The sequence below is a fragment of the Schistocerca americana genome, chromosome 2, assembly GCF_021461395.2.
Source record: "Schistocerca americana isolate TAMUIC-IGC-003095 chromosome 2, iqSchAmer2.1, whole genome shotgun sequence".
Classification (NCBI taxonomy): domain Eukaryota; kingdom Metazoa; phylum Arthropoda; class Insecta; order Orthoptera; family Acrididae; genus Schistocerca; species Schistocerca americana.
Window position 1 is genome coordinate 330500732 of NC_060120.1, and position 12713 is coordinate 330513444.

At 40.4% G+C, this 12713-nt stretch overlaps 1 protein-coding gene across 1 annotated transcript; it reads right to left on the reverse strand.

The window, feature by feature from the left end:
- Window positions 1–6822: 6822 nt before the first annotated feature.
- Window positions 6823–7773, reverse strand: LOC124593997 (piggyBac transposable element-derived protein 3-like). Its single transcript, XM_047132349.1, has 2 exons — window positions 7126–7773; window positions 6823–7029 (listed from the first exon to the last, which is right to left on the reverse strand). The coding sequence occupies exons 1-2, from the start codon at window positions 7771–7773 to the stop codon at window positions 6823–6825; spliced, it is 855 nt and encodes a 284-aa protein (XP_046988305.1).
- Between the last annotated feature and the right edge of the window lie 4940 nt (window positions 7774–12713).

Below are 12713 nucleotides of genomic sequence, written 5' to 3' on the forward strand. Positions count from 1 at the left end.
TGTAGAGAACATACAAAACTGGAGAGATGATAAAGCCTTGGGAGCACTCTAGTATTCCAAGGGAAGGTATGAGAATCTGTACCATTTATAGTTAAATGCTGAAGTCTGGAGTTTGAAAATTAGATTGAAATGTTGTACAAGATTGTGCGAAGTTTCAAGGTCAAGGGACACAAAGACTGCAGATTCACAGCTAATGAGATTGTGGGGTAGAAGGGAGGTAAAGTACAAGAGTTGATTGTTGACAGAGGAGTACGCACAGAAGTATCTTTATTTAAGAGAAGACTACATGCTTGTTTAGGTGTTTTGTGACTGCATTGGGACAGGGGAAATTTGAAGCCCTTGCTGAACACAAATGAGAATGATAGGTTAGTGAATGGTGTCACTGGCAGGTTTGTCGGATTTAAGGAAGTGTAACATTTGTAAGGTTTTTCATCATTCAGGACTGTATCCTGTTTGAAGGATCACAGTGTATACCATTGCATGGAGAGCATTCTTTGAGATAACAACAGTTAACTCTGTCATGAGCAGCAGCTGTGTATTTATGAAGTACCTGTTTGATGTGTTCTACTGTGCCTCATGTGTTACCTTATGTTTGGGGCATGTTATTTAGAGTCTATAAAGCTAGGAGTAAGAGATGTCAACACAAATACATTTGCGGACTATGTGGACAAAGGAGTGATCAAAACTGAGGACGATCAGGGACTTCAAAAGTATCAGGAAGGTAGGGTGCAAAGTAATTACCTTTTCTTAGGTTGCCAGAGAAAGGGTTATTATTGTGCAGCATTGGACAGTAGGGATATAATTGTTGCTCTTGATGAACTGCTTTCCAGTAATTAAGACATGTTTATGGGTACAGATAGTGTGGTGTCAATCTCATTGTCTCTAAATTTACTTGGTGGAGAATGAGTGCATTTTGGCCATGAGACTACAAAAAAGGGCTGCTTAATCAATGAGATTTGTAAAAGGGAAGTAGAGTTTTGGAGGTAAAAGTACATTGTTATGACTCTCAATATATTTTCTGTCTAGTCGAATGTATGATGTGGATGTGTCTCGATTCCAGAGCATTTTGCATACTGAATCATCTTGTACCCAGTTGCACTATAATTTTGCTGTATCAGCAAACACTTCATTAATTACCAGTACTTCAGATTTAAATTTCCACCACAGACAAATAACTTACATGCTTCATGAGCATTTCGTATTTATGACAGCATCTACATCTGTTATACACCCCACTGATAGTCATCTAAAAAAGTCTAATAGCGATTAAACATTAGTCCCAAGAACTTGTGGGGGATCTTCAACATACACTTGAATATAGCCACATAATAATCAACTGTGCTTCATCAAGATAAACTAAAGCTCTACAAAGAATCAATTAGTCTTTGGCATCCCAAACTGTAATGGAATTTTGCATGAATCAAATCAAATGGTTCAAATGGCTCTGAGCACTATGGGACTTAACATCTAGAACTTAGAACTACTTAAACCTAACTAACCTAAGGACATCACACACATCCATGCCCAAGGCAGGATTCGAACCTGCGATCGTAGCAGTTGCGCGGTTCCGGACTGAGCGCCTACAACCGCTAGACCACCGCGGCCGGCTTGCATGAATCGCTAAAGTCACTATTGTGCAACTGGTATTTGGTTAAAATCATTTTAGATCTACATCCATACCCCGCATACCATTGTGAAGTGTATGGGAGAGGGTACATCCCATTGTACCAGTTTTTAGGGCTTTTTTCCTGTTCCGTTCACGTTTGGAGCATGGGAAGGATGACTGTTTGCATGCATCTGTGTGCACTTAAATCAATTTACTCTTATCGTCCCGATCACTATAGGACAATAACTAAAGACTTGTGGTATATTTCTACAGCCGTCATTTAAAGAGAATTAGGCATTCTCAGGACAGAACATACCAATTTCGTTCTTTCAGCATCTCTGTGATGCTCTTCCGTGGGTCAAACATATATTTGACCTATCTTGTTGCCCATTTCTGCATACATTCATCGTCCACCGTTAGTCCTATTTGATATGGGTGCCATAAACTTGAGCAGTATTCTAAGCACGTTACAAGAGTACTTTGTAAATAAACTTCTTTGAGACTGACTGCATTTCCCTAGTACTTTACCTGTAAACTGAAGTCTGTCACTTGCTTTACCCATGACTCAGCCTGTGTATTAATTCCATTTCATATCCCTACAAAGTGTTACACTCAAGTATTGGTATTCGACTGATTCCAGCTCATTCATATTATGGGCCTAGGATACCGCTTTTTTCATTTTGTGAGGTGTAGAATTTTATATTTCTGGACATTCGAAGTAAGTTGCCTATCTCCACTCCACTTTTAAATCTTACCAAGATATGACTGAATATTTGCACAGCTACTTGTAAGCAGTACTTCATTATACAGTGTGTTCAGCAATTCCTTCTAGGTATTGGAGAGGGAAGTGAGTGCATCATATTTCGAACAAGGCCCCATGTTTGGAAATATACCATTTCTGTGCTACAGCCACTTGGACACATGTTTTCTCGTTAGTCTTGCAACAGGGTAGTCAAGGGGGGAGGGTGCTTATGTCGGATTGGCTGATGTCATTTGACGTCACACTGATCTGGTTAGACACTCACTCATGTATCTGTGGGTGTTTGAGGAACATAGTTGAGTACATGTTTGCAAAATACACTGACATGATCCTTCTGTGTGGCAAAGCTAACGTAATGGAAGAGCTGCTCATTGTCTTTTATACAGTTCCACTGATAGTCATATAAAAAATAATGATTAAATATTAATTGCAATGAACTTGAGGGCAATCTTCAACATGTACTTGAATATAGTCACATAATTATCAACTGTACTTCATCGAGACAAACTAAAGCTTTAGTAAGAATTGATTAGTTTTTGGCATTCTGAATTGTAATGGAATTTTGCATGAATCACTACAGTCAGTATGGTGCAACTAGTGTTCGGCTGAAATCACTTTAGATCTACATTTGTACTCCGAATACTATTGTGAAGTGCATGACAGAAGATACATTTCATTATTTCAGCTATTAGGGCTTTTACCTGTTCTGTTCACTTATGGATCGTGGGAAGAATGACTGTTTGAATGCCTCTGTGTGCACTTTAATCAGCCTACTCTTTTCCTCACGATCCCTAGAGAGCAATAAATACAGGCTTTTAGTATAATCCTAGAGTTGTTATGCACAACATCCGATTCCATCGCATACCCTTTTCGCCACAATTACGCAACAGCTTCGAGAAAGGGGTACCTTCACTGTCAGTAGACATGACTGTGAATCATATTGAAGAGAATCCATCAATGAGCACACGAGCAAATGTGCGTGGAATGGATGTATTTCCCAGAATCGTCTAGTATGCCGTGGCTGACTGACAACTAAACCTATTACCACTTCCAGCACTCCATATCACCTGTAACACTCACAGACACGTTAATGAGGCTCGAACCGCTTGAGAGAGGTCGGACAGATCTCAAATGACAACAGCCAATCTAAGATTAGCACCTTCCACTGTGACTACCATATTGCAAACCCATCTAGCAATCACGTTTTCAAATGGCTGTATGGGTTCCTATTCAGTATATTATGTACTCACTTCCCTCTACAAGTCCTAGAAATTCGTAACAGGAACTTCTGAACCCCCTGTAAATGATTGCATCTTCTAAGAAAAGGCTGAGATTAACGTTTATATTGTCTGCCAGGTCATTAGTATACAACAAGAATAGCAAGGGTCCCAACACACTTCTCCGGAAAGCTCCTGAAGTTACTTTTGCATCTGTGTGACTCTCCATCCAAGATAAAGTGCTGTGTCCTCCCTACCAACAACTGTTCAATCCAGTTACAGTTTTTTTTAATCTCCCGTATGATCATACTTTTGATACTAAATGTAGATGTGACACTGAATCAAATGCTTTTAAGATGTCGAGAAAGACTGCCACAACCAGACTGTCTTGATCCATCGCTTTCAGTGCGCAATACGAGAAAAGTGTGAACTGGGTTTCACTGATCAGGGTTTCTGGAATCCAGTTTGGTTGCCGTGGAGGAGTTCTTCTTTCAAGCTACTCCTTACATTTGAACTCAGATATATTCTAAGATTCTACAACAAATGGATGTCAAGGATATTTGACGGTAGTTTTTTTGGATCACTTTTGCTACCCTTTTTGTAGACAGGTGTAACCAACGTTTTCTTCTAACTACTGGGCACGGTGTTTCTTTTTCGAGAGATCGAGGTTTAAACGCATGCAAGATCTCCAAGATTGGCGATCTCTTACAGAATCTAGAAATTTACCAGGGACTTAAATGTGAAATGCTTGTAACAGTTTCCACAACGAAACTTTGTCTCAAAGCCTGGCAGAAAATCCAAAGAGATTCTGGTCGTACGTGAAGTATGCTAGCGGCAAGACACAATGCCTTCTCTACGCGTTAGCAATGGAAATACTATCGACGACAGTGCTGCCAAAACAGAGTTACTAAACACAGTCTTCCAAAATTCCTTCACCAAAGGAGACAATATTCGAATCAAGAACAGCTGCCAAGACGAGTGACGTAGAAGTAGATATCCTAGGAGTAGTGAAGAAACTTGCATCACTTAACAAAAGCAAGTCTTCCAGTCCAGACTGTATACCAGTTATATTCCTTTCAAAGTATGCTGATACAATAGCTCCATGCTTAACAACCATATACAACTGTTCGCTCGATGAAAGATCCATATCCAGGGATTGGAAAGTTGCACAGGTCACATCAATATTCAAGAAAGGTAGTAGGAGTAATCCACTAAATTACAGGCCCATATCATTAATGTCAATTTTCAGCAGGATTTTGGAACATATATTGTGTCCGAATATTATGAATTACCTCGAAGGAAACAGTCTATTGACACAGAGTCAACAAGGATTTAGAAAACATTGTTCTTGTGAAACACAACTAGCTCTTTACTCAATCGAAGAGCTGAGTGCTATTGATGATCGATTTCAAATTGATTCAATGTTTCTAGATTTCCAGAAGGCTTTTGACATTGTACCATACAAGCAGCTTGTAGCGAAAGTACATGCTTGCAGAATATTGTCTCAGTTATGTGACTGGATTTGTGATTTCCTGTCAGAGTGGTCACAGTTTGTAGTAACTGATGGAAAGTCATTGAGTAAAACAGAAGTGATTTCTGGCGTCCCTCAAGGTAGCGTCATATGCTCTTTGCTGTTCCCTATCTATTTAAACGGTTTAGGAGACAATCTGAGCAGCCGTCTTAGATTGTTTGCAGATGACACTGTCGTTTGTCGACTAGTAAAGTCAGCAGAAGATCAAAGCAAATTGCAAAACGATTTAGAACAGATATCTGTATGGTGAAAAAATTGGCAATTTATCCTAAATAATGAAACGTGTGAGATCAACCACATGAGTGCTAAAAGGAATCCATTAAACTTCGGTTCCACGATAAATCAGTCAAATCTCAAGGCCATGAATTCAACTTAATACCTAGGAATCACAACTACAAACAACTTACATCCAAGGAACACATAGAAAATGTTTTGGGGAAAGCTAACCGAAGACTGCATTTTATTGGCAGGACATTTAAAAACTGTATCAGATCTACTAAAGAGACTGCCTACCCTAGGCTTGTCCATCATCTCTTAGAATACTGCAGCGCACTGTGGGATCCTTACCAGATGGGATTGACAGAGTACATCGAGATAGTTGAAAGAATGGTAGCATGTTTTGTATTATTGCGAAATAGGGAAGATAGTGTCACAAGATTTGAGATAGACATCATTAAAACAAAGACTTTTTCGTTGTGGCAGAATCTTCTCACAAAATTTCAATCACCAGCTTTCTCCTCCGAATGTGAAAATATTTTTTTGACGCCACATATATAGGGAGAAACGATCACCATAGTAAAATAAGGGAAATAAGAGCTCGCTGGAAAGATACAGGTCTTCGTTTTTTCCGCGCTCTGTACGAGATTGGAATATTAGAGAATTATTGTCAACGTGCTTTGATGAACTCTCTGCCAAGCACTTAAATGCGATTTGCAGAGTATCCATGTATATGTATATGTAAATATGCTAGATAGTAGTTAGAGGTGGAGGTAACGTGGCCACAAACTCAGTACAGAATCTGATAGGGATTCCATCAGACCTTGCGCCTATGTCCAGTTTTAACGATTTCAGATTTTTCTCAACACAATTGACAGTAATATCTGTTTTACTAGTCGTTTCAGTACTATGAAGATTAAATTGAGAAAATACTCCTGGGGTTTCTTTTGTAAAGGAACATTTGAAAATGAGGTTTGTTGTAAATGCTTATAATCTCTTCAGTCCCAAGGCAAATTTTTCCATTCTTTCAAATATTTTATTATAAGAGCATTGCATATAGGTATCATGAATGAGCATTGTAATGGTAATTTTTTGTTACTGTTCATCTGGGAAGAGATTTTCCTATGTCAGCCAGCTGGGCACTGGGACTCAAAGTAACTATTGATGATAGATGGTCATTGAAGGAAGAAGACAAGTATAAGTTTTATATTATTTATTTATCATTAAGAAACATTACTTACAGAGAATTACAAACTTTAGACACAAGAAAAACAGTTTTGTCACGGATATTTCTGAAATTGTGTTAGTACATCATAATCGATTTCATTTGTGAAAGTCAAAGAAACTTTTTCTGACACTAGTTATACACAAATATACTTGGCAGTCTGAGCATATGAACTTGGTTTTAGTTTTGCAGCTCTTGTTTCGGCATCTCATCCATTTATTTTTGTCTGTATTTGGGCAGAGAGATAAATGTGTTCTCTCACTTTCCCTATACATCTTTGTTTGGAATTTGAACTATTTTTGCACGTTTTGTAGGAGCCACTTCATGAAATTCAGATTCAGAGTCTGAAGAGTAAATGTCTTGTCTGATGGCAGTTGCACCTGAACTCAGTGATTCACCAATGTAAATCTTGGAATCTAGTAAATCCATGATTGATTTCTTTCCAACACTTAGTGCCTGCTCATCCTTTTTGTACTGAATTCACGAGTGCACAATTGCTATGTCAATGAAATGGAAGAAGACTCTTAGAGACCACTTCTTCGTGCATTTGGAGATTTGATAGTAGGAAACCATTCTGTCACAAAGATTCACACCTCCCACTACTTTGTTATAGTTACTCATACATTTGGGTTGAGGTACTTCAATGAACTCTTTTGCTTTTCTGTCCCATCTTTTCACTACATTAGTAGGAGAAGCACCAGAGAATGTAGATGCTACAGTTACAGAACAATTATCGATCCATTTCAAAGCAGAAATTTTTCCATCTTCTGTGATGAACTCGTCGAAGGAACCTCTCCCTGTCTCCATCAGTTCCTTGTCTGCAGTGAATTTCGATTTGAGAGCAGATGGAATATGGCTGACTGAAATCGTTCCTACGGCATATATTTTTCTTTCCATCAGGTATTGTAATGGTGTAATTGATCTGAAATATCGGTCAAAATATACAACATGCTCTCTGAGAACCCTACCCTCCACCAGCTTCTTCACCACAGAGCCTCCCAAACCGAGATCTGGCTCTGGTTGTCCAGAAGGCCAAGTGCTTGCTCCTTGGTAAATGAAGAAGCCAAGTACCAGCCCTTTAGAAGTTGTTAGCACAAAATTCTTCAGACCAACTGGATTCGACTTGTTCTTGACATACTGTCTAAGAGATGTTTTGCCATGGAAAGGAATCATTTGCTCATTTATAGAAAGGTGGCTAGAAACTGGCATGAAAGACATTTTCTCCTAATACTATCAAGAACTGGTTGCAATTTCCATAGTTTGTTGTTTCTCTTAAGTTCATCTGGAGCACTCAGATTATTTACAAATTGCAAGTAGTTCCTCAATTTGAACATACGATTCTTTGGAATTGTAGTTACTGCAGGGACCCTCAATCTACTGCGATAATGCATTCTCATTCTTGGTAGTTTCATATAACCTGTTATTATGTGTGCACCCATGAGTTTCTTAATTTCCGCAGTTGTTGCATTTAACGGAACCTGGTCATCCTGAAGTGCCTCTATGTTTTCCTCCTCAGCAATGAGATGCCACATGTCATTTCCAAAGTACTGTTCAAAATATCTTAGTGGTGTCCATAGTTCCCTGTCATCCACTTCTTGGTAATATTGGCTGTGTGATCAATAATAGATCCTTATATCCAAAACATTTGTTTAGGTTCTACTTTTGATTTTCCAGCAGCCCCTTTTCTCATAGTTGAAGTGCTTGGGCATAGATTGTCATCTTCAGTTTCATTCTGAAAGAAGAAATTTCAGCCAAATAATTGAAATATAGTTTGTTTTCCAATCTTCAGTACTTTTTGAGTAGGTATCTCAGAAGGAAACTATTGTTGTAAATGAAATTAATAATGGGAGGTTCACCATGTCTGATGAATTGTCACTTTCGGCATCAAGTCCGTATTTGTAGTAATATTAAGCTATTCCTCATCTGAGAATTCCCCTACATCACTCAAATCACTGCCCTGTTCTATTACTCTCAGGACTTCTCTTTCGATTTCTGCATCTGTGAGTCTTTCATTCACGCCTGAAATGGGTGAGAGGAACAATAGTTGTGTATTTTTAAATTTAATTACAAGATAGTAATTATAAAACAATTGTGCACAGTTAATTTCATACACCCCACTAAGTAATCAGAAGCACAGGCATCTGTTAGAGTAAATACTGCACTCAGAGATATTAGTCAATGATCAACTACAGTAAGAGAAAAGCTGCAGCGATCTGTCCAGCCGACTGTAGTTCATTATTTACCCTTTTAAATAATAAAAACTAACGGTTTTAGGCTACTACACAGATTGTAATATAATTCTTTGGAGCCGGCCGTGGTGGCCGAATGGTTCTAGGCGCTACAGTCTGGAACCACGTGACCGCTACGGTCGCAGGTTCGAAACCTGCCTCGGGCATGGATGTTTGTGATGTCCTTAGGTTAGTTAGGTTTAAGTAGTTCTAAGTTCTAGGGGACTGATGACCTTAGAAGTTAAGTCCCATAGTGCTCAGACCCATTTGAGCCATAATTCTTTGATCTATTTACAACAACAACAACAACAATGATAAATAATATAGAAAACTGAGTATAACATTCGTACTTACGTCTCATTCTGGAAGACATCGCAGAGGTATTGCCAGCAGCTGCGGCCATGACACAATGAGCAGAACCTCTCAGTGTAGCCAACAGCTGAAACTAAATATCGCCAAAAAATTCCGAACGCAACTCAAATGTCTAACATAGTGCACATATGGTTACAATATAGAAAAATCTGTACCTTCTCTTAAAGAAAAATAGAAAAGTAGTGTCCAGCCCACTGGATGTGGGGACCGAAGAGGTTAACTATATTTAAAGATAAACACAGCTTGGTATGTACACTGATTACCTTATAGAGAGCTGTAAAGTATACATGAGATGATCACTGCACAAACCAAATCGAAAACAGTGCAAGTATAATCCATCAGCAAAGAACTACTTCAGAGACTGTATATCGCTTTCGATTAATCGATTGTCTTATTCCCCCGCCCCTCCCTAAAACGTGGAACACCGAGGATGTTGGGGTACTGGAACTGAGCCTCTCGGCCAGCTCTCATTCAGAAGCCTGGTTGTGGCACCTGTGGAGCCATAAATGTTACCGCAGGCGAGTCCGGTGCAGGCAGCCAGGTATCGAACCTATCGATGAAGTCAATATGGTTGTGTCAGTTCAGTGCGTATCAGCGGCTTCTGGTCTGCTGTCAAGTGATGGCGAATGGATGACCCATGCTGGCTTAACTCTCTCAATTGACACATTGTTGCATTTTCCATTCTATAAGATACCCATTGTATGGCCTTCAAGTCGCAAACCGGGAAAGATGCAGTGTATGGAGGCTGAAAGGGGGCCCAAACACAATCAGTGCCTACCGTTAGGAATACCTGCGCGAGATTGTTCTGGGATTCATGCACATTAATCACCGCAAAGGCACCACAAACCGTTATACTTATGCACCATGTGTAGTGGTGATGGCCACAGGTTATCTAAATGGTCAATAACCACGTATTGAAGCATCTCTTTCAAAATCATGGTAATCTCTTATGGGCGCTCTAGGGCAATCCTGTGGGTGTGTTGTGAAACAAGTGAACCCAGACTGGTATGTATAAGATTTACAGTATTGTGCTTAATACTGCACTGTTGCATTGATATCTGTAGCGCTGTGGGAAACTTTGCCATATAAATTTTTGCGTTAGCAGAGGCGCCAACACCGTGTTACGAGTGGAGGCCGAAATGCATGCGTTTTAGCTCACGCAGGCTGGCGTGAGGAGGGAAGAACTATACTGACGTGAGGTCTGGAACATGACAAGGAATGAGAATTCAGAAAGCGGACGTAATTAGTTTGATATTTAACTTTAATCCATTAATGATGAACGTCGCTCTTGACGATACATGATTCACAATATTATCTGTTCAGAATACATTCTTGAAGTAATTATAGGAACTGAATATGGCTCCTTGCTAGGTTGTAGCAAATGACGTAGATGAAGGCTATGCTAAACTGTCGTCTCTGCAAATGAGAGCGTATGTAGACAGTGAACCATCACTAGCAAAGTCGGCTGTACAACTGGGGCGAGTGCTAGGGAGTCTCTCTAGACTAGACCTGCCGTGTGGCGGCGCTCGGTCTGCAATCACTTATAATGGCGACACGCGGGTCCGACGTATGCTAACGGACCGCGGCCGATTTAAAGGCTACCACCTAGCAAGTGTAGTGTCTGGCGGTGACAGCACATAAATGAACATTGCTTGAGGCCTGTGAGACCTGCAGATCCATCTTCAAAGTTTGCATCATTTTCCTGACTGCCTGTAATTCATTTTCTCTTGTCAACAATTTACATCTTAAATTTTGCTTCTCTGTATGCAGCCAGTCTGCGTCGCTCTTCACTACATCATACTTCTCTTTGACTTTATGTAGGTTGGAAATAAAGGTGCAGTGGCTCTTCTACAACTGTGAACATTTGTTGACATTGTTGAATGTCTTTATGATCTCACTATGCCCCACATTAAGCGACCCTGAATTCCAGTCACCATGCAACCAGCAATCACATTTACTAACATTCGCTCTTCAAATCCACTGTAAATGTTAAATGTGCAAGAAAATCAGCATCTAATACAAATCCACTTGAAATGAAAAGCAATGCCTATATTGATTGTCAATATCTTGCAGCCATGAACGAGGAAAGCAGAATTATTCACAATCATTAGATGTAGAGGCTCATCAGGCCTGACGTCAGGCACAGATGAGACAGGGATGGTGCTGATATCTGAGCCTGAAATTTTTTCAAGGATATGTAAACTCCATGACGCAGCAGTGTATGTTGGAGGTAGTAGTGATTGAGTCATTTACTTGCCAATGTGCTACAGGTTGTGAACTATTGTGAGAGACTGTCACTTCAGATGGTGATGCTATTTATAGGTGTTGCAATCTGCTGCACCTAATTCTACTCGCTGTTGACTTTTGGGTAGATTCAGGGCGTTGTGCATTTCCACAGCTTTAGGTCCAAAACATCTATGAAACCGACGAATACTAATAGATTTGACAGGGAATAGTTTGCCACCTGAGATTGAGAGGCTTGTTGGGAGCATGAGCTGTTATTAGGACCAGTTTGTATTTGTAATGGCTGGAGCAGCATGGCCATCATCTCAACCATGGCGCATGTGCTCCAGCGCTCTTCGGATCTGCCTTGCAACATTGCAATCTGCTGCACCTAATTCTGATCGCTGTTGACTTTTGGGTAGATTCAGGGCTTTGTGCATTTCCACAGCTTTAGGTCCAAAACATCTATGAAACCAACGAATACTAGCAGATTTGACAGGGAATAGTTTGCCACCTGAGATTGAGAGGCTTGTTGGGAGCATGAGCTGTTATTAGGATCAGTTGGTATTTGTAATGACTGGAGCAGCTTGGCCATCATCTCAACCATGGCACATGTGCTCCAGCGCTCTTCAGATGTGCTCCATGAGTGTCAGGCAGCAGGAGTGGCCCAATGTGATGTCTCACTGTTGGGTGAATTAGGTAGTTGCTGGTTGCACTCGGCTGTAAGATTGTTTGACCTCAAGGCTGCCATAGTGGACGAGTCTAGCATTGCATAGCCTCTACTGGACACCTACAGTAACTTATGTAATAGCTGTCCTATGTGCGCTAGCCGGCTGGAGTTGCTGAGCGGTTCTAGGCGCTACAGTCTGGAACCGCGCGACCGCTACGGTCGCAGGTTCGAATCCTGCCTCGGGCATGGATGTGTGTGATGTCCTTAGGTTAGTTAGGTTTAAGTAGTTCTAAGTTCTAGGGGACTGATGACCAAAGAAGTTAAGTCCCATAGTGCTCAGAGCCATTTGAACCATTTGAACCATGTGCACTATTATGGCTACCCATTCCTGAGAAGGCAGTTGTTGTTGCCAGATTGTAAAAACAAAAGGCCAGAAACTTCACTAGTATGAGTCACATCACGTAAATGAGACCAAAACTCTGATGGGATTTTGTCGTGATGTTCTTTGTGATACAACTCTTGTGTAAGTTTTTGGTCTATTGGTTTTATCCAATGGTCATTTGAAGCTGATCTGAAAGCAAGGTAGGCTTCTTGATGCGGTGGGTGGAATAATATCTGACACTGCAACAGCTGCACGCTGGTCCAGGTTGCTGATTGCCATTGTA

Coding starts and splice junctions, on each gene's coding strand:
- LOC124593997 (XM_047132349.1), bottom strand. CDS start 7,773: ATGTCTTTCATGCCAGTTTCTAGCCACCTTTCTATAAATGAGCAAATG. Junction 7,030..7,125: donor TGAATCTTTGTGACAGAATG/GTTTCCTACTAT, acceptor TCGTGAATTCAG/TACAAAAAGGATGAGCAGGC.